At 34.7% G+C, this 25725-nt stretch overlaps 1 protein-coding gene across 7 annotated transcripts in view; it reads left to right on the top strand.

Moving 5' to 3' along the window:
- The window catches only part of KTN1 (kinectin 1), a 118933-nt gene that overhangs the window by 72188 nt on the left and 21020 nt on the right, over positions 1-25725 (top strand). For 4 of the 7 annotated variants that reach the window (XM_060142182.1, XM_060142177.1, XM_060142172.1 and 1 more), the window contains exons 14-33: positions 191-228; positions 904-994; positions 1377-1445; positions 2161-2198; positions 2342-2423; positions 3249-3317; positions 9754-9788; positions 10207-10297; positions 10961-11029; positions 11649-11686; positions 12364-12454; positions 12604-12672; positions 13775-13812; positions 14596-14686; positions 14763-14831; positions 15304-15341; positions 16687-16777; positions 18899-18967; positions 20046-20083; positions 22001-22091. In XM_060142182.1, coding sequence (XP_059998165.1) covers positions 191-228; positions 904-994; positions 1377-1445; positions 2161-2198; positions 2342-2423; positions 3249-3317; positions 9754-9788; positions 10207-10297; positions 10961-11029; positions 11649-11686; positions 12364-12454; positions 12604-12672; positions 13775-13812; positions 14596-14686; positions 14763-14831; positions 15304-15341; positions 16687-16777; positions 18899-18967; positions 20046-20083; positions 22001-22091 — 1305 coding nt within the window. Of the gene's footprint in view, positions 1-190; positions 229-903; positions 995-1376; positions 1446-2160; positions 2199-2341; positions 2424-3248; positions 3318-9753; positions 9789-10206; positions 10298-10960; positions 11030-11648; positions 11687-12363; positions 12455-12603; positions 12673-13774; positions 13813-14595; positions 14687-14762; positions 14832-15303; positions 15342-16686; positions 16778-18898; positions 18968-20045; positions 20084-22000; positions 22092-24328; positions 24416-25725 lie in introns of all 7 variants that reach the window. The other 3 variants (XM_060142160.1, XM_060142148.1, XM_060142153.1) reach the window with 1 other exon arrangement.

Raw genomic sequence — 25725 nt, 5'->3', positions numbered from 1 at the left:
CTGTTACTGATCAAATTTACTTTCATAATATTAGCTGTTATTTAGTGAACATTCATCATGAGCCAGATACTTCCTTAACTTTATATACATTTATTTCTTTTAATTTTTAAAGCTTTATTGTGATGATTATTGTACAACTTTAAAACTTTCCCTTAAGGGCTTTTATGTTGACACTGTTTCTCTTTCTTAGACATCCGCTTCAGCTCTAGCAGAAGAGTTACATAAAGTGTAAGCCTGCCTTTCTATATTTCTCTTAAAATTGCTTAGTCACCACTAACTGATAGCTGTTAGATTCTACACTTATGTTTGACTTTACGTTCTAACTTGTTCAAAAAATACTCTCAAGTAGATTTGGAGCAGCTTTTGCTCTTCTACCCCTAAGCATTATGTATTCTATGTTTTTATGTCTTTGTCATAAAAAGAGTTGGGAAAGCTTTTTTCCCTTTGGGCTTTAGCAGTTATGTGGAAGAGATTATTGTGATTTGAGATTAGTGGAAGTTAGTTTTTGTGTCTAATAAGTAGTTGTAGCTACGCTGTATCTAACTATATGGTGGTATGCCCAAAATGAAGTTCTTTTTTTGGGTGTGTATTGTATAATTTGCATAGACATGGATCACTTAAATTCAGAAGACCTGGAATCTTTTTTTCAGATTGCCAGGCTTGTGAGCTTAAATTACTTAACTTCTTTGACCTCAAGTTTTAAAATAGGGGTATGTATTTTAAGGAGTTGTAGTAATGCCTGTGACAGTTACTACTAAACTGATATGGTCTGTAGAAATGGAAGGTACGGTTATGTGAAAAACTACTTAAGTAAGGATGACCATATTTGAGGCTTCTAATCCTTTGATTTGTGACTTGACTTCTAAATGTTTATTGAATGTACAAATCTATTTCCTGTTAAAGGATTGCAGAAAAGGATAAGCAGATAAAACAGACTGAAGATTCTTTAGCAAATGAACATGATCACTTAGCAAGTAAAGAGGAGGAACTTAAGGTACAGTAATTCTTATAAATGGCTACAGTATTTTATAGTCATTGAATTACCCTGATCTTGTAATTAGTATGAGTGTCTGTGAAGACTGGAAAATACTCTAGATAGAATTCATTTGAAAAGTGTCTTACCTCTTTTCTAAACTACAAAATCCTCTTTAGCCCTCTAAGAGAAGTTCAAAGGCCTTTTCTCACATGATATTTATTATTTATAATAATTTGGGAAATATGTTAAATAACAGAAGTTGATGGTTTTCTTTCTGACTTAAGAAATTGTAATTTGAGACCTTTGCTTTGAGACCTTTGCTTAGGTAGAAGAGATACATTACAAAACTTCAAATTTAATATTAAATACTTCTAATACTATTTTTTCCTTCTTGTTCTAGGATATACAGAATATGAATTTCTTATTAAAAGCTGAAGTGCAAAAATTACAGGCCCTGGCAAATGAACAGGTAGATCTTTATTGCTTTTAAGCATTTACCTTAGAATTACAGTTTGTTGACACTTATTTTCATTGGTATTGCAAACCTTAGTTTTACTTATGTAGATAGTAAACATAATGGTTACTTGTGTTTGGCTGCATGGTGTGTTGTTAAAACCCTCTTCTGTTTTTTTTTTTTTTTTCTGGTACGTGGGCCTCTCACTGTTGTGGCCTCTCCCGTTGCGGAGCACAGGCTCAGTGGCCATGGCTCATGGGCCCAGCCGCTCCGCAGCATGTGGGATCTTCCCGGACCGGGGCACGAACCTGTGTCCCTTGCATTGGCAGGTGGACTCTCAACCACTGCGCCACCAGGGAAGCCCCAAACCCTCTTCTGTTTGACCATGACTCTCACAACTCACCTAAATGTTACTATATTCATGTTGAAATTAATGTTTGATCCAAGAAATTGATCACTTTATCAGAGAATTCAGTTATAACACTTATGATGTGCTGATTTGTTTTAGCCTTCTGCCATTTAATCAGAAAAGGATATACCTTAAACTAGGATAAAAGTTGAACAGTAAGAAGTACAAAATACTGGACAGCGAAAAATATTACTGTAATGTATGCTGTTGATTTAACTATTTACTCTAAATATATGAAAATATAACTTTAATATGTAAAAATAAGTAAAAGAATAGTTTGGAGTGCTTCCTGAGAAATGATACAATTCTCATTTCTAACAGGCTGCTGCTGCACATGAACTGGAGAAGATGCAAAAAAGGTGATTAAAGTATTGCTGTACATGGGCCATTCATACATTTAAGTTCCAGTGTAATTACAGAAGACATTGCTGCTTATAGCTGATAGTTGTGCACATAATTTATGTAAGCTTTCTGTATATATGAAGTATTTTTTTTCTCATAGTATTCACGTTAAGGATGATAAAATAAGACTGCTTGAAGAGCAGCTACAATGTGAAATTTCAAACAAAATGGAAGAATTTAAGGTGTGTAATTAAACTTGTCAACTCAGCTTTCTTTGAACAAACTTGTGTAATTTTCAGTTGAAGTGAATGTAGAAATACTACTTTTTTATATGTGATCACTCTGAAACAGTGTTTCTATAGTTTATTTGGGGACTTCTACAAACAATTTTATCATAGACTTTTTGCTTTGATTATTTTGACTTACCTGTTTTTATAGTAGACTTTTGATACTTGTTTTGCCGCAACCTTTTCTTTACAGTTTTCATTTGGTAGTTTGAGATGGTTTTATTTGCTTCCATTGTTGGTGTAGTGCTAATTTCTGGTCATGGCCAAAACAGCTTGAGGATTATTGTAAAGCATTCTGATTGCCAGGGTACATCTCTGCATGCAGTAAGATTTGCTTTTTTTTTTTTAATTTTAATTTTTTTTTTTTTTTGCTTAATAGGAATCCTGTAAGTACTCACTTATGAAAGCAGGGTTTCCCAGAATTCATTGGCACAGACGATTAAACTCTTTGAAATACACATGTAAGGGTTCTAAGCACAGTGTTAACACTGTTTGGGATAAACCACATGACTGAATTAGGGGGGCTCAGTAGAAACAACTTTTTATAGATCATTGTATATGTACATTATACTATTACTGTATTCCTGTTCTCTGGAAATATGTTCATTGAAACTGAAAAATGGAGCCTCATGAGATTTGCATTCTTAGGTCAGTATATAATTCACCTGTCACTTTATAAGTACTTAACAGTAATATGGCTTTGATTTTTAAAAAAACATTCAGATGGTTGCTTTGTTACCTTTTCTTAATAAAACAGTAAATTGAGATTATTTCTTTTAGATTCTAAATGACCAAAAGAAAGCATTACAATTAGAAGTTCAGAAGCTACAGACTCTTGTTTCTGAACAGGTAAGGCTTTTCATGAATTATAAGTTAGAAATATCCAATAGATAACAAGGTCTGATTCTTCTTAAGTAGTAATCAACTCGTTCATTTTTAGAAATTTTGTTTAAGTGTAGATATGTCTTTTAATTGCATTTCTAGTCATCTTGTGCTAATCAAGTCTCTAAATCAAGGAAAATTTAATTTCTCTTCCTGAGAAGAAGCTAATGCTGTTTATAGCATTTTCCAAAAAAAAAAAAGTTTAATAGGATGCATAAAAATAATTTCTTTAAGTCATTTTGATGCATTTGGCTCTCAGGATAATAGTCAGACTTTTGGAGCCTCACTTTTTTCTGTAAAGCAGTGTGGATTCTTAAAAAGAGAATGGGTTTGAAACCTACTACCAGCACTTAAAAGCAGTGATGTTGATCAAATTGCTTAACCTTTCTAAGACCTCTCATTCCAGGTCTCCTACATTGAGATTTTATTTACATTACAAGCTTGTTAGATTTAAATTGGGGAGTTTATGTATAGTTGAGTAGCCTAGTGCTTTGCATATAGCAGACATCTTAAGCCTTAATTCCTTTCCTTTAGAATATTTTTTTCCATCTCATCTCCACCCTCTATTGCCATCATACTTCTTTCTGTATTTATAGCAAGCGGTCAAAACTGTAGCAGCCTGAATAAGCATGGCTCCGTAAACTCGAGCCCCAGGTGATGTCTGTTCTGTGGCTGTTCCTAAGAGTTGCCTTCATACTCTTCTAAATAATTCTTCAAATTCCAGTTTTTAAAAATATTCTAGAAACACTTCATATTATATGACACATTAAAATGAAGGCATGTTTCTCTACTACTGTTAAATTTTGACATATTTTATTAGAAGCTGAAGTGTAGGTTATTGCAAATGATATAGCACTTCCTTTAGCAGATGCATGCTTTCTTTTTTATTTTAAAATCCACATCTGTGCAGGTATTGAATTGGTGTAAGTAGCTGTGCCAAATGTTGTGGAAGTATCTTAGAAGTATTTTGTGAACATCTGTTTACTTGTCAAGAATTAATCCATTATTTGTTTTCCTCCCCCACAAATATGGTATTTAAGTGCTTTGCATAAACTTTGTATATGCTTTACCCGTTCAAACTAAAGGTAATAGAGGAGAAAATGCTGAACAAATGATGTTTAGTGTGTGGACATGACTTCATGCCAGTGTAATGCTCAAATGATATTTAAGTTTTATTCTTAAATCTTATTCCTATTTCCTTTTGTTGTTATACAGCTTTTAACAGATAAGATATTTCATCAACTGTAAGAATTTTTTTCTCCTCAGTTTATTATCTCTGAAGTCTGGATGTATCTTAGTCTCCGGTTACAGTTTAATTGGAGGCATCTTTAATTTTTAGTGTTATGTAAACATTTTACCAGTTGTGAGATGCAACATTGGTGACTTGGATTAGATAAAATATGATAGATATTTTTTGGCTGTGTTAATTCTTACCCAGAAAAGCAGAATGTAGTCCTTTTTTTGAGTTGGTTGTCAGAGATTCTGGAACACCTATTTCAATATATAAAGTTTTAAACTTTCTAAAATTCACTTCATGGGAGGTAAAATAAATGCCTAGAAATTTCTGAATCTACCCTAGAATTCCAGTATTAAAGGTGATGGTAATTCTTAGTTTTAAACAGAGTACCTGGATCTTTTCTTTTCACTTCTATTGTATACTAAAAATGATATTCTTCATCATTAGACAAGAGTAAAACCATTAGCCTTAATTTTTTTTTTTTTCCCCTTAAGGTAACATGATAGCCTAAGAATTACCTAGTTTTCTCTAGTTTCTTTATTTTGGGGGGGGGTGTTGAATTGTATTTTATTAAAAAAATTTTTTTTATTGAAGTATAGTTGATTTACAGTTGTGTTTCTGGTGTACAGTAAAGTGATTTTTATATATATATATATTCTTTCTCATATTCTTTTCCGTTATGGTGTATTACAGGATATTGAGTGTAATTCCCTGTGTTATACAACAGGATCTTGTTGTTTTAATTTCTTTCTTACTGAATCAGCCTTCTGTCTACTATAAAGCTTCTGTGTATTTTTAAATATTCTGTTAACATAACTTTTAGCGTGAGATGGATTCTTTTTTTATGAAGAACAGTTTTATGCAGAACAGTCCACAGAACATAATTTCATAGCCACATTTTAAAATTTATTTAAAAGAATTATTTGATAAGAGGAGAAACTCATCTTTTAAGATTTGCTCTTTGGTAATTCTTAGAATTTTTCCTCCTTGTTCCGAAAGCTTTTTTTTTTTTTTTTAAATAGTCTAGAAAGCATATGACTGTGATGTTATGTTTTTGGTTGTCATTGTGACTTCTCTCTCTGACCTTAGCAGACCAGAGAACCAGCTCTTTGGTTTTTCCTCTGGTCTTTTTTTTTTTTTTGTGGTAAGTGGGCGTCTCACTGTTGTGGCCTCTCCTGCTGTGGAGCACAGGCTCCGGACGCGCAGGCTCAGCGGCCATGGCTCACGGGCCCAGCTGCTCCGCGGCATGTGGGACCCTCCTGGACCAGGGCACAAACCGCGCTGCATCGGCAGGCAGACTCTCAACCACTGCGCCACCAGGGAAGCCCTCCTCTGGTCATTTTTATTACCACTGCTAGTGAAAGAAGAGATAAAGATTAGCATAATTTGAATTTCTTTCATTTCCACCTTTCTTTAACCCCTTCCTACCCAGCAGTCAGAATTCCAAGTGACAGTTGAGAGATGAACAGTTTAGTTATGTAAAAAAAATTCTGTCTCTTTGCTCCATGGATTTTTATCCTGGAGGAAAAAATTGAGCTTATTGAAGCACAAACCAATAATGGTGCCAAGTTTTTGTTGTTTCTTTAGGTGTAGGAAGCAGAAAGACAGCAAATATCAGGTAAGGTAACCTGTTTATATACTAGAGAAGAGAAGACTCCATTTGGATATAGGCCTATGGATAGATCAAAGAAATAAATCAGTTACTAAGATCTCATTTCTTCAGAATAAAATAATACTTTTTGTGGGGGAAGGTCCTGAGGTGTCTTATTTTTTTTTGAGCATCTTGACTTTTTAGCAAAGGAACAGCATGACTTTTTAGTAGTAGTTTTTTAAGATTCAAAGATAAAGATTATTAAGCAAAAACTGTAGCAGTAGGAAGTTTTTTTCTTTTGCCCTGCAGCCTGGTTCTGTTTTATTGCAGAATAATTCATTGTTGTATGATGTAGTTTTGAAAGTCATCCACGGAGGAGAAAATTGGATTGGATTAGATTAATAATGTATAAAGGTAAAATATTGGATAGATAACTAAGTTGGGTCGATTTCATGCAATTGAACATTCAGTGAGCAATTGACCAAGAGTACTTGTTAAACTGTAACCTTGTTAAAGGATATTGAGTCCATTAAATTTTTACTAATGGAGAGTATGCTAGGTACTATGCTGCAATGCTAAGGCTACAGAGATGAATGAGACTTGGTTCTTGCCCCAAGAATGTGGTTTAGTGTGGAATTAGGTGTACACACAGAAAAAGTGTGATGAATAAAATTCTTTTTTTGAAAAAATTTTAAACTGTGTGTACAGGTTTAGAGGAAGAGATAATTCTATCTGAAGGAGAGTAAGAGGTGTCACAGAGAGGGGACAGCTAAACCTGATTTTGAAAAATAGCCAAGAATTTGCTGACAGCTATGGGGCAATCCAAACTGAGGGGATACAGTGTTAAAAGTCATGGTAGTGTGGCCAAATTGGCATATTCAGAGCATATTGGCATATTGTGGAAGTGCAAAGTATGAGGTATTAAGGGGAAGAGAAAGATTTGCTAGGGCCTAATCATGAAGGACTTTGTAGGCTGTGTAAGGACCATGAGCTTGATCTAGAATGTGGTATGCTACTGAAGGATGTTGAAAGAATGAATCAGCATTTTGTCTAGTATTTTAGTTGGATCATTCTGGTAACCATGAGGTGTTTGAATTTATGTGGTAGTGAAGTATGCAGTACTAAAGGTGTAATACAACTAAATGATCAAGCTGCATATAACTAGGACTTAATAGTGTTGTCTTTTTTAAAAAATTGAGATACAATTGACATGTTAATTTCAAGTGTGCAACATAATGATTCTATATTTGTGTTACTGTGAAATGATCACAGTAAGTCTAGTTAATGTCTATCACCATACATAGTCACCTACTTTGTATTGTTTTTATGTGGGACATGCATCAAAAATAAAGATGGACAGGACTTCCCTGGTGGTGCAGTGGTTAAGAATCCGCCTGCCAATGCAGGGGACATGGGTTCAAGCCCTGGTCCAGGAAGATCCCACGTGCCACGGACCAGCTAAGCCCGTGCACCACAACTACTGAGCCTGCACTCTAGAGCCCATGAGCCACAACTACTGAGCCCACGTGCCACAACTACTGAAGCCCATGCGCCTACAGCCCGTGCTCCACAACGAGAGAAGCCACCGCGGTGAGAAGCCTGCGCACCCAATGAAGAGTAGCCCCCACTTGCCACAATCAGAGAAAAAGCATGCGCACAGCAATGAAGACCTAACAAGGCCAAAATAAATAAAATAAAATAATACAATTTAAAAATTTATTAAAAAAAATAAAGATGGACGAAAGCCATCTTGATGAAAGATTTATAAACTTACTGCATGATTTATTTTTCACAATTTATAAACATGATATAATGTACTTTTGACAGCTCCTATGCCCTTTCTGATGGTAGGAAAGTTTTTTTTTTCCCATTCGGAAGTTCTGTACCTCTCACAGTATAGTCCTTATGAACTCTAGAGACAGGGAGAAGAATTAGGGTATTGTGATATTTAAGATGAGTAAAGCTGAGGATCTAACCTAAGACACTGAAGAAAAGGGGGTTAATTTTTAGAAATACGTTGAAAGTGGAATCTTATGACTTGGATTTGGTAATGGAAAAATTAATAGTATTTGTGAAAAATTGTTGTAATAAAATTGGAAAAAAAATTATGAAACCAACAAAATTAGGAGAAAGCAGGTAGGGAATGGTATGGGTAGAAGAGAATGTTGAAGGGAAAAAGACCCCAAACCTGTTTTGTCAGGTTGCTTAGCTGCCTGAAGACCTAGGAATGCTGAGGGGGAAACCTTGCTTCTGGACACATAGTAAATATAACACTGAGGACTTTGTAAAGTGTATGGGCGGGATGCTAGAAGGATGGGTGAATGGTTGGGATCAGCTCACATGTCATGTTTTAATGTAGCAAGGAGAATACGTTCTTGTGTTGCTTCTGCACTTCACAATCAGTTTTATTTTATTTTTTACTCTTATAAATTTATTTAACTATTTTTGGCTGCATTGGGTCTTCGTTGCTGCGCGTGGGCTTTTGTTTAGTTGCAGTGAGTGGGGGCTACTCTTCTTTGCGGTGTGCAGGCTTCTCATTGCCGTGGCTTCTCTCATTGCAGAGCACAGGCTCTAGGTGCGTGGGCTTCAGTAGTTGTGGCACGCGGGCTCAGTAGTTGTGGCTCGCAGGTTTAGTTGCTCTGTGGCATGTGGGATCTTCTTGGACCAGGGATTGAACCAGTGTCCTCTGCATTAGCAGGTGGATTCTTAATCACTGCGCCACCAGGGAAGTACCTACAATCAATTTTAAAACATTCTGTATATTGGCTTAGGTGTTGGTTATGTGAAATCTACATGTTAAAAATTCATTGAATTGTACACAGGATTTGTGCACTTGCCTTATATGTTACTTTTTAAAAAAAAAAAAGGAACAAAGCCTCCTTCTTGGCCTGCAAGGCCTTAGAGCCTTGGAATTATAGATTTGAAGAATTAATGTAAAGGAGGAGCAAATTCTCTTCTTATCCTTAATATTTCTTTTATAGTAATTGAAAACTTACAAGGGACTAGTTCATTTTTGCCAGCCCATTTTATACTTCATCTTTTTCTGTGTCTTTTGTGTAGCCTTGTCTTTTCTGTCCTGTGTTTTCTTTTCTTTTTTTATAAATTTATTTATTTTATTTTTTTAAATTTTTGCCTGCGTTGGGTCTTCATTGCTGCACACAGACTTTCTCTAGTTGTGGCTGTCGGGGGCTACTCTTTGTTGCGGTGTGCGGGCTTCTTATTGCGGTGGCTTCTCGTTGCAGAGCACGGGCTCTAGGCACATGGGCTCAGTAGTTGTGGCACACGGCCACAGTTAGTTGCTCCACGGCATATGGGGTCTTCACGGACCAGGGCTCAACCCGTGTCCCCTGCATTGGCAGGCAGATTCTTAACCACTGCACCATCAGGGATGCCCCTGTCTTGTGTTTTCTGAATTCAGTAATTCTTTAACTATTAGCAGTCTTCAAACATGGATCATCTTCCTAAATTTTGGATCTAATTAATACTAATAGAATTCTATTTCTGAAGTAGTTTTACCTCATGCAGACTTGGTAAAATTAATCTTTTTTTTTTCTTTTTTGGTGATTTTATTTTAGCCTAATAAAGATGTTTTGGAACAAATGGAAAGATGGTAAGAGATTAAATTTTTTAAAAATATTTTAATGACTCATTTCTACCAAGTGTGAGAAAGCAGAATTATTAACTATATTAATCTAAATTCTTAAAATTCTCTTTGTACTTCATAATGGAAGAGAGTGGTGTACTATTGATTGATTTGGAATTACATTAAGTTTGTGGGTGTCATGTGTGGCCATGATTTACTTGTTTAGGCTAGCATGTAAGCATGCATTACTTGAATACAGTTTAGTTTTTGGTAAAGAGGGACTACCCTTGGACCATGACCAAAGATCCTTAGAAACCTTTCTAGAATTGAAAGTTTAGAAGGAAAAATGGGCATAGGAGTTGATCCATGTAAAATATTTATTTAGAAATCATATTGTTTTCTTTGAAAAATAGTTCATACATGTGTTTTAAATTTATAATTTCAGCATTCAAGAAAAAGATGAGAAGTTGAAGACTGTAGAAGAATTACTTGAAACTGGACTTATTCAGGTGGCCACTAAAGAGGAAGAACTGAATGTAAAGAATTTTGTATATTTGTTTTCCTTATGATTATTCAGTGAACATGAAGCGGTTTTACTGTAATGTGTAATATTTTTCCCATACCTTTTAGTTACCCACATTTTATGAATTTATATGATGTCCTTTTTCATTAAATTTAAGATTTTATTATAAATACAAAAATGTGTAGTTACCTATAGCATTCACTGCCTTAATGATGTAGATATTATTGTTATGGTTTGTAATAGATGCTCCCCCACCTCCACGCATGCCCGAATTATAACCAAACAACAACTAGTTACAAGAATAACTAGTGGACTTGATAAGTTCATGAAATAGTATTGGAGGCCATAGAATGGAGAGAATGCAGTTTTATTTTATGATTATCATTAGCCTTAACTAACTTAATTTGGATAGGATTGCTGGAAGAAATAAGGTAAAAGGTGTATTTGATTTTAGGGAGAGAAGTGACTTGACTGTGTGGTTTTCAGGTTGTGGAAACATAAGTAGAAATACTTGTGAGGATAATTGAATTAAAGTCCATTTGCAGAATTGTAGACATATAGAGCAACTGAGATTTCTGGGCCTTCAGAGAGGAAAAGAAGCAGCTAGAGAAAAATGAGAAGCTAGCTGTTTTTTCAGAAAATAAAAGTATGTTGTGCTTATGTGTCTTTGGAAAAGGCAATAAGAACAGAAAATTCATCTCTGACAAAAGAAGTTCAAGACTTAAAGGCCAAGCAAAATGATCAGGTAATATATTTAGTAGATCCTGCAACCATTCTCTTTTAAATGTTGGGCAAACCTGTTATCAAATATAGCAGCAAGCCTTTTTTTTGTTCCTCCCTTCTCCAACATGGAATTTGTCAATTATAGTTTTAATCTGTGAATGATTGGTGACTTGATTATCAGTAATAGAAGCTGCAATTTATTAAATGCTTACTTTATGCCAGGCACTGGATAGAGTATTCTAGGTAGGATGTCATTGCTTGTTACTATAGTGATAAAAGGTTTTGAGCATACATATATAAAGTAAGACTCTAAATAATAGTAAAAGAGGTTACCTGAAGTTAGGAAATTTCCTATTTTCTCCTTATCTGGTTAGAATCATTGAGTCAATAATTTTAATATTTATCTATTGGTTTTTCTTTTGACCTACACTTACCATAAGTAGCTTTAAAGCTGCTTACTTTCAAAGTGCTTTTCATTTTCATAATTATGACATCTAAAAAAATCTAGAAAGAATTACTTCCCAGGTTTACTTTTCCGGGGTTTTGGTGTAGTGGAAAATTTAAAGAACAACATACTTTTCTATTTATGACCCATTTATATTTTGAGCAAATTACCAAGTAGGATACCTTCCTATTTCTAGGTTTCCTTTGCATCTCTAGTTGAAGAACTTAAGAAAGTGTAAGTAATGACATTATTAAACTGGTCTTTTTCTTTTGGTCCAGTTTTATTAGTGCTCATAAATCTTGTTTTATTGTGCAATTAAGATGGCTAGGAGTTTTCATTGCTGGAATAAGGAGACTTAGCTGTGCTTTCCCAGTGCAGTTGTTAAAAAATCAGTTTCCATGATTGACTCCATTTATTAACTTGTGGCATCAAATTGTTAATTTTCTGTTTCTGCACTAGGAACTGTTAATGAACAGGTTATATTGGATAGAGATCAGTTCCTTGTATGTGTTGTTTTCTTGAAGTGTCTATAAAGTTTAATACCATAATTGTATGTAAGTTTTGCCATAGCTTTCAGAGCCCAGAAACCTATATTGTTGAGAGGAACTCAGTTCTCCTTAGTATTCTTTGGGGTGCAAATCTTATATTCCCTGTGCACTTTGGAAACATGTCACCAGCTTCTCCTTGCGTGCATAGGCTTCAGCCATCTGGTAGTTACTGCTTAATTCTCATTTAGGAAGAGCTTTAAGTATTTTTTTCCCCTTCTGTCTGCAAAATATGGTTGCTCTTTTACTTAAAATGGGAAGAGTTGATTTGGTGAGCCTATTAATGATTTGGTACTATTTTTATATCTTAGTTGGTGGATCTTGATGATTTCTCCTCAAGTTTAATAATGCATTTCTTTATCTAAGGATCCATGAAAAAGATGGAAAGATCAAGTCTGTGGAAGAGCTTCTGGAAGCTGAACTTCTCAAAGTTGCTAATAAGGAGAAAACTATTCAGGTATTGAGAGAGAGAAAACTTATGTTTTGCTTTTTTGTTTATCAACTTTAGTGAATACCATTTAATTTCATGTGTTTGTCTGTACATTGCATTTTATGTCAATTTCTGTGTTTCCATTGTCCAATCTTGTCTGTTTTGTCATTGTCAAGGATTTGAAACAGGAAATAGAGGCTCTAAAAGAAGAAATAGGAAATATCCAGCTTGAAAAGGCTCAACAGGTAAAAATCCCAGAGCCATAGCATGACAGATTCATTAGTGTATGTGTATTAATGAACTATTTGGTTTTTTTCTGTTACTCAGAAGAAAACTTTTAGTAGTGTGCTGTAAGTATATTGGGTTATGTGCTTTTTTATTATTTTTGCCTGATTTGAGAAAATGTTTTAATATTTTAATCAACATATCTTTTAACTGTTTAAAGTTTTTTTTCTGGAAAGTTTTCTATATTAATGTTTCATTTTAGTTTGCCAACTTAAAAAAAAAAACACTTTGGTCAACCTTTTTTTTTTTTTGACTGCATGTTCCAAAACATTTTGTTATAGAATACGTATTGCTCAACCTTTGCCTATAGAATAAAGTACAGATTTCACTGGGGGATTTCAGAGGTAGATGTGGTTACTGGAAATAGATGGGTGGTTTTGGTGAATATAATCTGATAAGGTTTGATTGAAAAAAGTGGTGAGATTGCATGGAAGAGATGATTCATTCATTCATCCAACCAACAGATTCATTCAGTATTTATTCAGTTCCTCCTGCTTATCAAAGTACTATGTTAGTGGTTGGAGATAATGTGTTGAATGAAATAGGGTATGAGGAAAAGATTAAATTCCTAATGTAGACTGAGAGTTCAGGAAGGTCTCCTTCTGAGGAACTGACATCTAAGCCAAGATCTGAAGGGACGGTGAGAAGGCAGTGGGGAATGAAAGGTACTATTGAACTGTGTATGGTAAGAAGAGGAGATTAAAGGACAATATAGAGTACTGTTGAGTAGTTCGCCTCGAAGAGTGGGAAGAAAAAGCGCTTTGACAAGATAGGGAGGTATGTGGACAGTTAATATTCTAATTTTCACAATTTAAAAAAGTATCACATTGTTTAGACTTATTCATAACCATATTCCTTGTCTCTTCTACCCCCCCCCCCCCCATTTTTAATTTATTACTCTTACTGTCATTGGAGTCGAGAAGGTGAAATCAAGTCATCTCTGTTTTGGCTAGGTCTTTGTAATTTGAAGTGTGCACATTTTAAGGTTTACCATAAAGCCTATTAAGGTAAACTGAAAGGATTATGAATTGCTTTTTTTCTGCTTCTTTCTTTATATTTTAGTTATCTATCACTTCTCAAGTTCAAGAACTTCAGAACTTGTAAGTACCATTTGCCTCATTTCCCTTTAATATCTCTCTTCCACAAGTTAAACATAATTATAATGAAAATTGTAGCTCCTTTTTATTTGATTTCAAGTAATATTTTAAAGAACATCGGGCTTCCCTGGTGGCACAGTGGTTGAGAGTCCGCCTGCTGATGCAGGGGACACGGGTTCACGCCCCAGTCCGGGAAGATCCCACATGCCGCGGAGCGGCTAGGCCCGTGAGCCGTGGCCGCTGAGCCTGCGCGTCCGGAGCCTGTTGCTCCGCAACGGGAGAGGCCACAACAGTGAGAGGCCCACATACCTCAAAACAAACAAACAAACAAAAAAACCCATCAAATTATATCTCACAAAGGCCTCAAAGTCTTAAATTTTTCATTAGGATTTAACCTATAGGTTTTTTGATGGGAATGGGGATAGAGTGGAAGTCTTATTTTTCTGCTTTATAATCTGAATGTGACCTTCAACTGACAGTGTTGCTCTTTGCCCATTTTAATAGCCACTGTGAAACTGGTTATATATTTCATACCCAAACTAGCTGTGATAAGCTAAATTTGCTGGTATTGACTTAAACAGGGTGTTAAGGGGTGGGAGTAGAGCTACTGCTTAATTTGATATCTCCAAAATCTTATATGCCTTTATACTTGAAATATTTATTTTTTAGTTTATTTAATCAGTTCGGGTTATGAGTACAACCTAAAATACGCTTTTCCAGTCTCCAGTATTTTTACTTTGTTTAGTCATGTAACATTTTCACTGATAGTTCTTAACTTACTGTTAGATTACAAGGAAAGGAGGAACAGATGAATACCATGAAGACTGTTTTAGAAGAGAAGGAGAAAGACCTAGCCAATAAAGGGAAATGGTTACAGGTGAGAAGTTAAAAACAATAGTAAACACCTTTTTTATACTTGAATATCACTTTTATTTAGACTTATTCTTCTTCAGGATCTTCAAGAAGAAAATGAATCTTTGAAAGCTCACGTTCAGGAGGTAGCACAACATAACTTGCGAGAGGTATAGTATAAACAGATTACCAGCATATTTTATAAAACATGAGGAAGCTTTATTTTACTGTACTAGGAAGCAAAGAAGTTAATATGTTCTCTGAGTTTTTTGCCATAAAAATTACTGTTGTATCGTTGTTTTGTTGTTGATAAAATAACTTTTATCCCTGTCAAGTCTACTACTGCCTCATTTGTCAACCTAAGTCTGAAAGAATTTCCTCTCCTTACTTTTTCAGATGGACTCTTATTCTCATTTTTAAGTCTGTGTTTAATTGGTGTATTAATCTGTAATCCTTTAACAAATGGATATTAACAATTAAGTTAAATAAAGAAAATCCATTCTTTGTTTTATGAATGGCCCAATCTTAAATTTACCACATATAATTGTGTTTTTATTTTACTGGTGAGTGATTCTATAGATAATATATTATAGAACCTGATCTTTTTCATGTTATAATTAAAAATGTGAATCTGTTTCTTAGGCATGTTCTGCCTCACGATTTGAAGAACTTGAGATTGTGTAAGTATACTTTTAGCCAGCATTTTAAAGAGGAACTTCTCAATATTTTCTAGACTGTCCTTGAATATTATGATGAGTTTCTTCTAAGTTATTAACTTTCTTGTTAAGTAGGAATTATAGTCCAGGGGCAAATAAGTTAAATCTCTGTTTGGTATAATAAAACAGAGGCCTTTCAAATGCTTTCTGATACCTGGAGACTTTATCTTTTCCAAATCCTTCAAATGCATTTTCTGAGATGCTCTTTCTGCTAATATAGACTGGTTGGTTTTATTTAAGTTTTCTCTCTCTCTCTCTCTCTTTCTAAATGAAGTATGTAATTATTATAAAGAGAGGTTAAATTTATTTCAAAGCAAAATCATTTTTAGTATTTGAAAGAATAACATCTCTGAATTAACCAGAAGATAATCTTAGCCATAATCTTGATAATGAATATTGAATCTTTCTATAAAAGTAACTTGCCTTTGGGGGAAAATAGTATCTGTTGTTGTATCAGTTAATGCTGTGCCGATTAGTAAAAATACTGAATCTGATGAGCATAGGAGGTATCAGTCTTAATAGATGTTATCCTAGACAGTTTTTATCCCATGAAGTCTGTTTTCTTAAACTAAATCAGTCTACAGTGGTAAGAAAGGTATCTGTACTTCATAGTTTTGGCCTTCTATCAATTACTTTTAAGAGATTTTTCCTTTGATGTAATCTCATCAGTCTTTATTGATGTTTAAGAAGTGGCCCTTTGAAACTGTATCTTTAAAAAAGTAAGATATTGAAGATATTTATTAGGTCATTATCTTTATGGAGAAAAAGGAGATGTCTTTATTGGCACTAAGATTGCTCATATGTACAACTAACTGTTTATCTTATGGGCATTATATAACTGTCAAGGTGCTTTTCTATCATTTGCTAATAGAAAGCTTAGAGACGTTTGAAGCCTATTTGTAGTAGGTATATAGATCATTAAAGTATGATTTTAGATTTATTTCTACCTCACATTAAAGAAAATTAATATAATATTTGGGGGGGCTTTTTTAGGTTTACAGAAAAAATTGAGAGAGCGGTACAGAGAATTTCTATATACCCTCCTTCCCCATTTTTCTTCTTATTTACATCTTGCATTTGCGTGGTAATTTGTTACAACTGATGAAGCAAATCAATATATTGCTATTAACTAAAGTCCATAGTATCCATTAGTGTTCACGCCTTTTGTACATTCTAGGGGTTTTTGACCAATGTATGATGACATGTATCCATCATTACAGTATTATAAAAAAAAGTTTTACTGTCCTAAAATTCTCCTGTGCTCCACCGATTCACCTAACTAAATATAACGTCTTTGTAAAAATTCTAGGTTGAAAGAAAAGGAAAATGAAATGAAGAGATTAGAAACTGTGCTAAAAGAAAGGGAGAGTGATCTTTCTAGAAAAACAAAGCTGTTACAGGTAAATATGTTTATACTTAAAATTATCATGTGAGTTACTGTCTTTGCATGTTTGAAAACAATTTTAACTACTGCAAAAGAAAATTGAATGCAAAATGACATTCCCTCCTACCCAGATACTGGGTCTCATTCCTCAGAGATAACTACTATCAATTATTTATATATCTTTTGAGCAAGCGCCCATGCATAAAATGTGTGTGTGTGTGTGTACTTAATAGTTTTTAAACATATTGTATTTAATCATACACAATTTTGTATTTTGCTCCCCCCACCCAATTAATAATGTTTTTGAGGTCCTTCCACGTAAGCACATTTTTATCTTTAACGTTGAATGGCTTCATGGAATTCTTTTGTATGATTGTATTATCATTTATACAACCAGTCCTGGTTTATGGATACTTATATTATTTAGAGTTGTGTTTCCTGTTACAACAGTTCTATGGTGAATATCCTTACACACACATTTTCAATACTTATGCTACTATACTATATCTGTATTTATAATTCCTACAAGTGAGATTTTGGATTTTATGTAGAGGGGTTTTTTCCTTCTTGAAAGTGATAGTTAAAATAGAAAATAGTATCTCTTCATCTTCATGTAGTTAGTATTGAAAGTCCTTACAAAACATTGTTTTGAAGTAATAGGAAATTTTAGATGTCTGCACTGTCTCAGATACTTGTGCTCACATTTCATGCTCCAAGGGTTGGTTCTGTCACATTCCCTTTCCTCCCCAAGTAGGTTCATTTTAAATTTTGTCATATAATGCTAAATTGTCCTCCAAAGTGTTTTTACTAATTTATACTCTCCAACAGACTAAATTACAACTAAACTAAATTGCACTAAATTAAACAACCAGACTACAACAACTAAATTACACTCTCCAACAGAGAGCCATTTCCTTTTCATCCTCTTCAACACTGATGAAGATGAAAACATTTGATATTATGCTTGAAAGATGGTCAGATTATTGTAATTTGCATTTGATAGAGAAGTTAAGCACTCATCATTTGTATATGAATTGGCCTGTAATTTTTCCTACATTTTCCCCTCTGGGTTGACTTTTTCTTACTAATTTATAAGATCCTTTTAACATAGTAAGGGAAGTTAGCCTTCTTGTCATGTGAGGTGATTTATTTTAGTTTTTCTTTCGACTTAATTCCTGCCCCCCCCCCCCCCCCCCCCCGGCTTTGGAAATTTTTATGTACTGAAATGTTAAGTGGTTTGCTGAATTTGAAGTCTTGAAATGAAAGTTATCTCTGACTCTATGATCATAAAAATGTTTTCACGTGTTTTCTTCTAATACTATGTTTATAATTTATTTTTTTTGCTTAGATGTTTTATTCACATGTAATTTATTGGAGTAAGTTATAAGAATAGCATTTCAACCTTAAAAAAAATAAAAGACTAGCCACATTATTAAATAATCGATTATTACTTGACTGCAGTGGCTCTGTCCCCTGCCTGGAACATTTAGCAATATTTGGAGACATTTTTGGTTATCACAGCTGGCGGAGGGGTGCTACTGCATCCAGTAAATGGAGGCTGTGGATGCTGCTGAACATCTTACAGTATGTGGGCAGCCCCCATAATAAAGAAAATACTGCCCAAAATACCAGTAGGACTTGCCCTACTGATCTGAGGTGTCACCCTGTAGTAAATTCTGACATGTGTTTGGGTCTGTTTCTGGATCCTGTTTTCTTCTATTGAGACATACCCACTCCCAGGCTAGTACTGAATAATTGAATTATTCTAATTTTATAATTTTTTTTTTTGCGATACGCGGACCCCTCTCTGCTGTAGCCTCTCCCGTCGCAGAGCACAAGCTCCGGTCACGCAGGGTCAGCGGCCATGGCCCACAGGCCCAGCTGCTCCACGGCATGAGGGATCCTCCCGGACCGGGGCACGAACCCGTGTCCCCTGCATCGGCAGGGGACTCTCTTGACTCTCAATTATAATGTATTTTATAATCGACTCTCAATTATAATGTATTTTAATATAGGGCTTATTACACCCTTGAAAAATTGTTACTATTGTAGAATTTGCCTGTATGATACGTTTTAAAGCTTATATGGAAAATAAAAGCTCTGTCCATGTGTTCATGTTTAATTTTTGTTTAAATAGGAAGTACAAGATGAAAACAAATTGTTTAAATCACAAATTGAGGAGCTTAAGCAGCAGAACTACCAACAGGTAGGTACTGTTAGATGCCTTGCCTTTTATTTATGTGGTAAAAAAATTTTATGACTCATGACCATAAGTATTACCATTTTGCCTTTTCATTGAGAATAAAGTATGTGTTGTTTTATTTATAAGTGTTTATCAAATTTCCTAAAAAACAAAGCAGTTTGCTATGCTATAGCCAAGATAAGATAATCTATAATTTATAAAGTATACACAAATAACATTACTATCTGTATTCCAGCTCTGTTATGTATCTGTGTGTGTATGTTTTCAGATCCTTTAGAATGCCTTTCTTAGCAAGTCAGATAAAATCATGTAGAGGTCAGCTTAAAAACATGTGTATACCCTACTTCCCCTTTCCGCAAACAAAACATCTATAATTGGAGAGAAACTAAGAAATGTGTAATATTATAAGTAATAGTTTACCACCATTTAAAATACTTTCTCAGAGTATAATTCTGCTTGGTAAAAATAAAATGTGTGATTTTTAAAAAAAATAATGTTAACCAAAATATTCTTTAAATTAATTTATATTATGAATGTATATGGATAAACTCGAAAGTATTTTGAAGGACAAAAGAATTAGAGTCCTTGTCGACAAGAAGCTTATAGTAGTTTCGTTTGGGAGATTGTAGTCATCAGGAATAAATACCATATGTGAAGGGCTATGTACCTTTACGTATTATGTAAAATTAAATTTTTGTTACATGCAAGTTAACTAACTTTTCCATACTTTTCCTTCATTAATGGTATTTTTTTGACTTTTGGAAGCTTAGTGTAGTCAAATATGAATTATGCATTATGAAAATTTAAGGTATTAACTCAGTGCTTTGCACATGATAGGAAATTTATAAATGTTTGTTAAATGAAGAGTTTAAGAATATAGTGACAATGAAGATTTGATTTAGCACTCAGTACATTGTATAAATGTGTACATGTTTTTATTAAAATTACTTTTTGATGGCATATAGAATATATGATATTTTTACCTTTGGTGTTGTCTCAGTTTTAGTCTGAGAACAGATTTAATTTTTTTGAAGTCCTCTAGAAAGCTGTGTTTGAAAATAACATTTAACTGTTTTAATAGGCATCTTCTTTTCCCCCTCATGAAGAACTATTAAAAGTGTAAGTAATAATTCTTATTCACAATTTGGGACGTGGCAACTGTTTTTATTTACTAAACAGTTCTCAGATAAGCAATTTGATGTAACTGCAAATGCTCCCCTAATTTTTACAGTTCTATTTGGATTTCTTGGACTGTAGGTCATTAGAGCTTTAGCTGTGCCTTTGGCTGAGCTAAATGTACCTTTTATGATATTTGGATTTCTTTGAACCTTTTTTTTTCTTTTTCTTTTTTATTTTTATTTTTTTGCGTTACGCGGGCCTCTCCCGTTGCGGAGCGCAGGCTCAGCGGCCATGGCTCACGGGCCCAGCCGCTCTGCGGCATGTGGGATCCTCCTGGAACGGGGCATGAACCCGTGTCCCCTGCATCGGCAGGCGGACTCTCAACCACTGCGCCACCAGGGAGGCCCTTTTTGAACATTTTGTTGAGGGTGATAACTGGTTTTTCAGGCATTCAGAAAATACCTAATCACATTTAACTATATTTTGAAGGCTTTACTGATTTACCTTCAATTATCTCAATTATCCTCCTGATATCTTTGTGGAATTGAGTGGTGCACATTTTGGTTTAGCTTCTGCATTAAAAAAGTAAATCTTGTAATCTTTGTGGTTACTCTCTTTTAAGTAGTTTTTTTTTTTTAACTGAAACATTTTTATTGTGGGTCTGTATTTTTCTCTAAGAGGCTGCTTTTAAGGTCATTTCAGGTAAGTTGGTATGTTTCAACATGTTAAATGTCAACCACATGAAGTACATTCAGTGATATATCTGTGTGTTCTTCCATCTTGACTTGTTTACACAGTTGGTAGTTTACTAGTTTAGAATTATTTACTATTAAATTGAGTCTTGAGTTTGACTGTATAGAGCAAGGGTCAGCAAACTTTTTTTTATAAATGGCCTGACAGTGAATATTTTAGGCTCTATGGGCCACGTAGTTTCATATTCTTCTTTTCCTTTTTTCCCTACAGTTGTTTAAAAACATAAAATCAGCTCTTGGCTCAAGGGCCATACAAAATCAGACTGTGGGTCATGCCCTGAACCCTAGTTTGCCAACCCCTTATATCGAGCTTTATTCTTAGGGAAGAGCGATTTGTACTTTAATTTTCTACCCAAGCCTCCTCTCAGCTATTACAGAATCAAATTGTGACTCTTTGCCATTTCTTTCTGCATTTTTGGGAAGTAACTAACTTATTTGATAGAACCAGAAAAACATGAATCCCAAGACTGTTCTTTTTTTTTTTTTTTTAATGGTACGTGGGCCTCTCACTGTTTTGGCCTCTCCCGCTGCAGAGCACAGGCTCCGGACGTGCAGGCTCAGCAGCCATGGCTCACGGGCCCAGCCGCTCCGCGGCATGTGGGATCTTCCCGGACCGGGGCACGAACCCGTGTCCCCTGCATCGGCAGGCGGACTCTCAACCACTGCGCCACCAGGGAAGCCCCCAAGACTGTTTTGAAAATGAAAAGAGAACACCTACCTCACGTTAATATTATGCTTTTATTGTGGGTTAGCCACTTAAAGTCATAATTGATTTCATTACCTTCTGGGGAAAAAAAATATTTAAGGGAATGTGTCTACATCAGTTTTTACTCCTCTGAAAATAGCTACTTCACTGCCCTAGATAAAAATAGAAGTGACTACAACTACAGCTGTTCATGTATTCATGAACTGTTTCTTAGGGGATGATTTCTCTTTAGCATAAATGTCAGTATATCATATTGTAAAAATTTATTTGAAAGGTTATTTCTGAAAATAGGAATTCATGGATAGGCTTTCTGTGGTAACTGGTTAAGCTTAAAGAGTTTGCCTGTTAGGTTAATGCATTTTTCAAAGCATCATCTACTTGCTGTTTTTATTGTAGTAACAAATAATATGTTCACTGTTTACCTAAAATATTGTTATATATATTCATGTTCTGGTTTAGAATTTCAGAAAGAGAGAAAGAAATAACTGGTCTCCAGAATGAGTTAGCTTCTTTGAAGGATGCTGTTGAACACCAGAGGAAGAAAAACAATGTAAGCAAATTTGTATCAGAATAAAGCTTTTTATTATTATTATTTCACTGAAATATCATGGTTAAGAATTTTTTAATCAACTTTTACTTTAGATTTCTTAATCTTTGTAGGAAAGTACTGTTTTGTGTGTAGGTTTTATGAGAGGATTATTGGGGAAACCACTTTATTAGAGAGTGGATTTTTTAATGAATAAATGAAAAGTCCATTTTGTACATGTCTGAATATCATTTTAAATGTTGACATTATAATTATTACAGCTACAGATTTTTTTTTTTTAAACTATAGTTGACTTTCTGTTAAACTTTTTTTGTTTGTTTTTTTTTGTGGTACGCGGGCCTCTCACTGTTGTGGCCTCTCCCGTTGCGGAGCACAGGCTCCGGACGCGCAGGCTCAGCGGCCATGGCTCACGGGCCCAGCCGCTCCGCGGCATGTGGGATCTTCCCGGACCGGGGCGTGAACCCGTGTCCCCTGCATCGGCAGGCGGACTCTCAACCACTGCGCCACCAGGGAAGCCCATCTGTTAAACTTTTATCTGGAAAAATTATTCTTTCAGCTCAGTATCTTAAAATTAAAGGTTTTTATTCTTACTTTGATTGGGCTAGCCTTTTTGTAAACTGAAAATAATGCCAGTATTCAAACCTAGTATTTTCAATAATTAAATGTCTTTCAAAGTCTTCTGCCACCTCCCTTTTTAAATTGAGAGGCGTTTCAAATTTTGGTAATTAAGCATATTAGAGGGCTCAAAACCTGAATACATTTAGGTTAGAATGGAAGGGATAGTGAAATATTGACAAGTAGTGAATTTAGATGAGTTTCTTAAATTCTCTCTGACCAGAGGATGACACCTTTAAGTAGAATGCAAGCGTTCTTGTTAGACGAGGAATTTTTGCACACAAAAGTATCATTGTTAAGACTTGAGTAAGGTCAGAAATGTTATTGAAATCTAAGCGGGTATTTTCTAATGAAAGCTAATTTTTCAAAGTTTGCGTTAATTTGTTAATTTAACAAGTTGACATGTTCCTGCTCCTCTGAGTTTGTCAAAATTAGGTATGTGAATTGCCCTTTGTGTGTTTGTGTAACATTACTAATAGCATTGCTTGGCCAGAAAACCTAAGCTCAATTTGCCAGTATTACTGTTACCATCTTAACTGTGTTTTATTATCGGGATTCTGAGATAAGGAAGGTATGGTAATGCCAGTCTAATGCCTCAGCAGCAGCAGTGCTGGAGGCACTGAAGTGTGTGAAAAGAGCCAGGACACTGGAGGCCAGCAGACTGCAACGTCAGTCCATTCTAGTTCTGCCCCCTCATTTGCTGTGTACACTTGGTCACATTTATTAACCTACCTGAGCTGTGGTTTTGCCATCTATAAAATGGGAATAAATACCTCTTAGGGTTGTTATGAGGATTAATGAAAATTTTTGTGACATGCCAAGTACAGTGTTGGGCACATAAGTAAGCATTCAATAGATGGTGATTATTGGCTTTTTAGTTTTTGTTTTTAATCTGTTTAGATTTCTAAATCTGAAGAAAGGCTGAAATATAGCAGATTGTCCTTATTAGTATTTGCTAATGAAATGCTGTTGAAATAGATCTTTCAGAACTCAGTTTCCAAAGGCCTCTGTTTCTCTTTCTAGCCTCCTCGTTTGCCTTGATCAAGTAGCTCATACAGTTCCTGTCAGGTTGCTTTTTGGTATGCACATTTGACCATGCCAAGAAAGATAGAGAAATACAGTGAATTCCTATGTCATTCCTAGGTAGACTTGAAATGTGTTAAATCAATAAAACATATTTAGAGAAAAAAATGTTATGCTGCAGTGGAAAGTCCCATGAGTGATACTGGGTCCTGTTTAAAAATCACACATAAAGCTTTTTGTAATACTTGTGTATTTGTTCTGTCCTTAATCCTCTAATATTCTGTGTACCTGAAATTATATTTGTAATCTTGGTTTCTGTGTTTACTTTTGAATGCTTTTCCTTCCTTGTTATATGTGCATAGTAATTACTTTAAAGCTGGCATATTTGGTGTGTATACTAAAACATGGGAAGTGGGCATCTTTATTTTCTCATTCAAACTTCTAAACATTGCTTTTTATTTTTTTGCTAATATACATATTTTCCCATTGAAATAATTTTGCAGTAAGCAGCAGTTAAATGCAGTGCAAAATACTGATGAAGCAAAAAGCAAAAATCTTTCAATAATGGATAAACTGAAATCATTCTTTCTAAAAATGATTAGGACCTTCGGGAGAAAAACTGGGAAGCAATGGAAGCATTGGCATCAACTGAAAAAATGCTGCAGGACAAAGTGAACAAGACTTCCAAGGTTGTAATGCTAACTCCTAGAAACAATCCACTGAACAGAGAAAATCTGCAGCTTGTCTTAAAATCAGACTAAAGCATTTAATTTTACTGCAATTTGAATATAAAATCTCCTTATCATCCACATTTATCACCTCTGTCATCTCTGCTTTTTTTCATCTACTCCTTGAAGCTTTAATTTTGGGCATGCTGTTTTGTTGTGATTACTTGATTGTTTGAGCTTTGGTGATTACTGCTTTAAGCTGATGAGTCTCTGGAAGCCTATGCTACCCATGTAAGCTCTTCTTAGACAGAGTGTACCTCTTGAGTTGATTAAGACAACTTGGTGAAAACCCTGAGCCAAAAAAAATCTAACTGAATTAACAAACACATTTGACTACCTAGAATGCACCTGTGATGCACAGTGGACTCTCCTAGGTTCTTTGAGGCACTCCAAGATGACTCAGACAAGGTGGAAAATGATAAAAATCTTCAGAAGTACAAGGACGGGATCAATTCTGGGTGTGTTATTGGGGGTGCTTCCTTAGAAGAGATGGAATTAAAATTAAACTTTAGGTTTTGAAGTATCTGGGCAGTAATGATGCACATTTTATGTTTAGTATGGAATATTAATGTAAGGGATAATCCTCTTGACCAGAGTATGTAAAGTGCTCCTGAAACATATATCCCCTTCTGTCTTAAAGACGATTAAAGGTATTGTCCCTGAGTTCAAGTTGTTCCATGGATTTAAAGATTTCTAATGAATTGTAATCGAGAAGCTGTTTTTAAAGATTGAGAGAAATAAATGTGCCAGTTCAGTCAAGCACTTTGAAAATTCCTACCAAGAATAAATGTGGAACAGAATTATTGAATTTCATATATGGGTTAATTAAAGTTCATTATGTTATTCAATTCAGCATTCTGTAAGTATTTTGTGTGCTAAGGTAATATGCTGAATTTTAAATGTAAGTCTTAGTGACATTTGAAGGACTTTTTTTTAAGCAGAATAGAATTTTAATAAATTTTTTATCAGTCATGTTTGTAGTTATATTTCCTTTAGTGTAAATGGATTTGTATTTACTTATATACTTATTCATCAGGCCCTAATTTTCACTAAAACCTTAATTTGAGATATTGGCAGATATTGGAACCAGAGAAATCCAAGCCAGAGAGTAGAAAAATCTAGGCCAGGTAGGACGTTATTATTTTATTGTCAGTGGTTGCAGTCAGCCCTGTCAGCAGTGGGGGTTCTGTATAGTTTCTGATTGTTTCTGTAACTTTGTTTTTCACTGTTAAGAGCTACCTTTTAGCCTTATGTTGTTAATGAGGCTGGTT

The sequence above is a fragment of the Lagenorhynchus albirostris genome, chromosome 1 (assembly GCF_949774975.1).
Source record: "Lagenorhynchus albirostris chromosome 1, mLagAlb1.1, whole genome shotgun sequence".
In the NCBI taxonomy this organism is placed as follows: domain Eukaryota; kingdom Metazoa; phylum Chordata; class Mammalia; order Artiodactyla; family Delphinidae; genus Lagenorhynchus; species Lagenorhynchus albirostris.
This window is presented reverse-complemented; position numbering and strand designations above follow the sequence as displayed.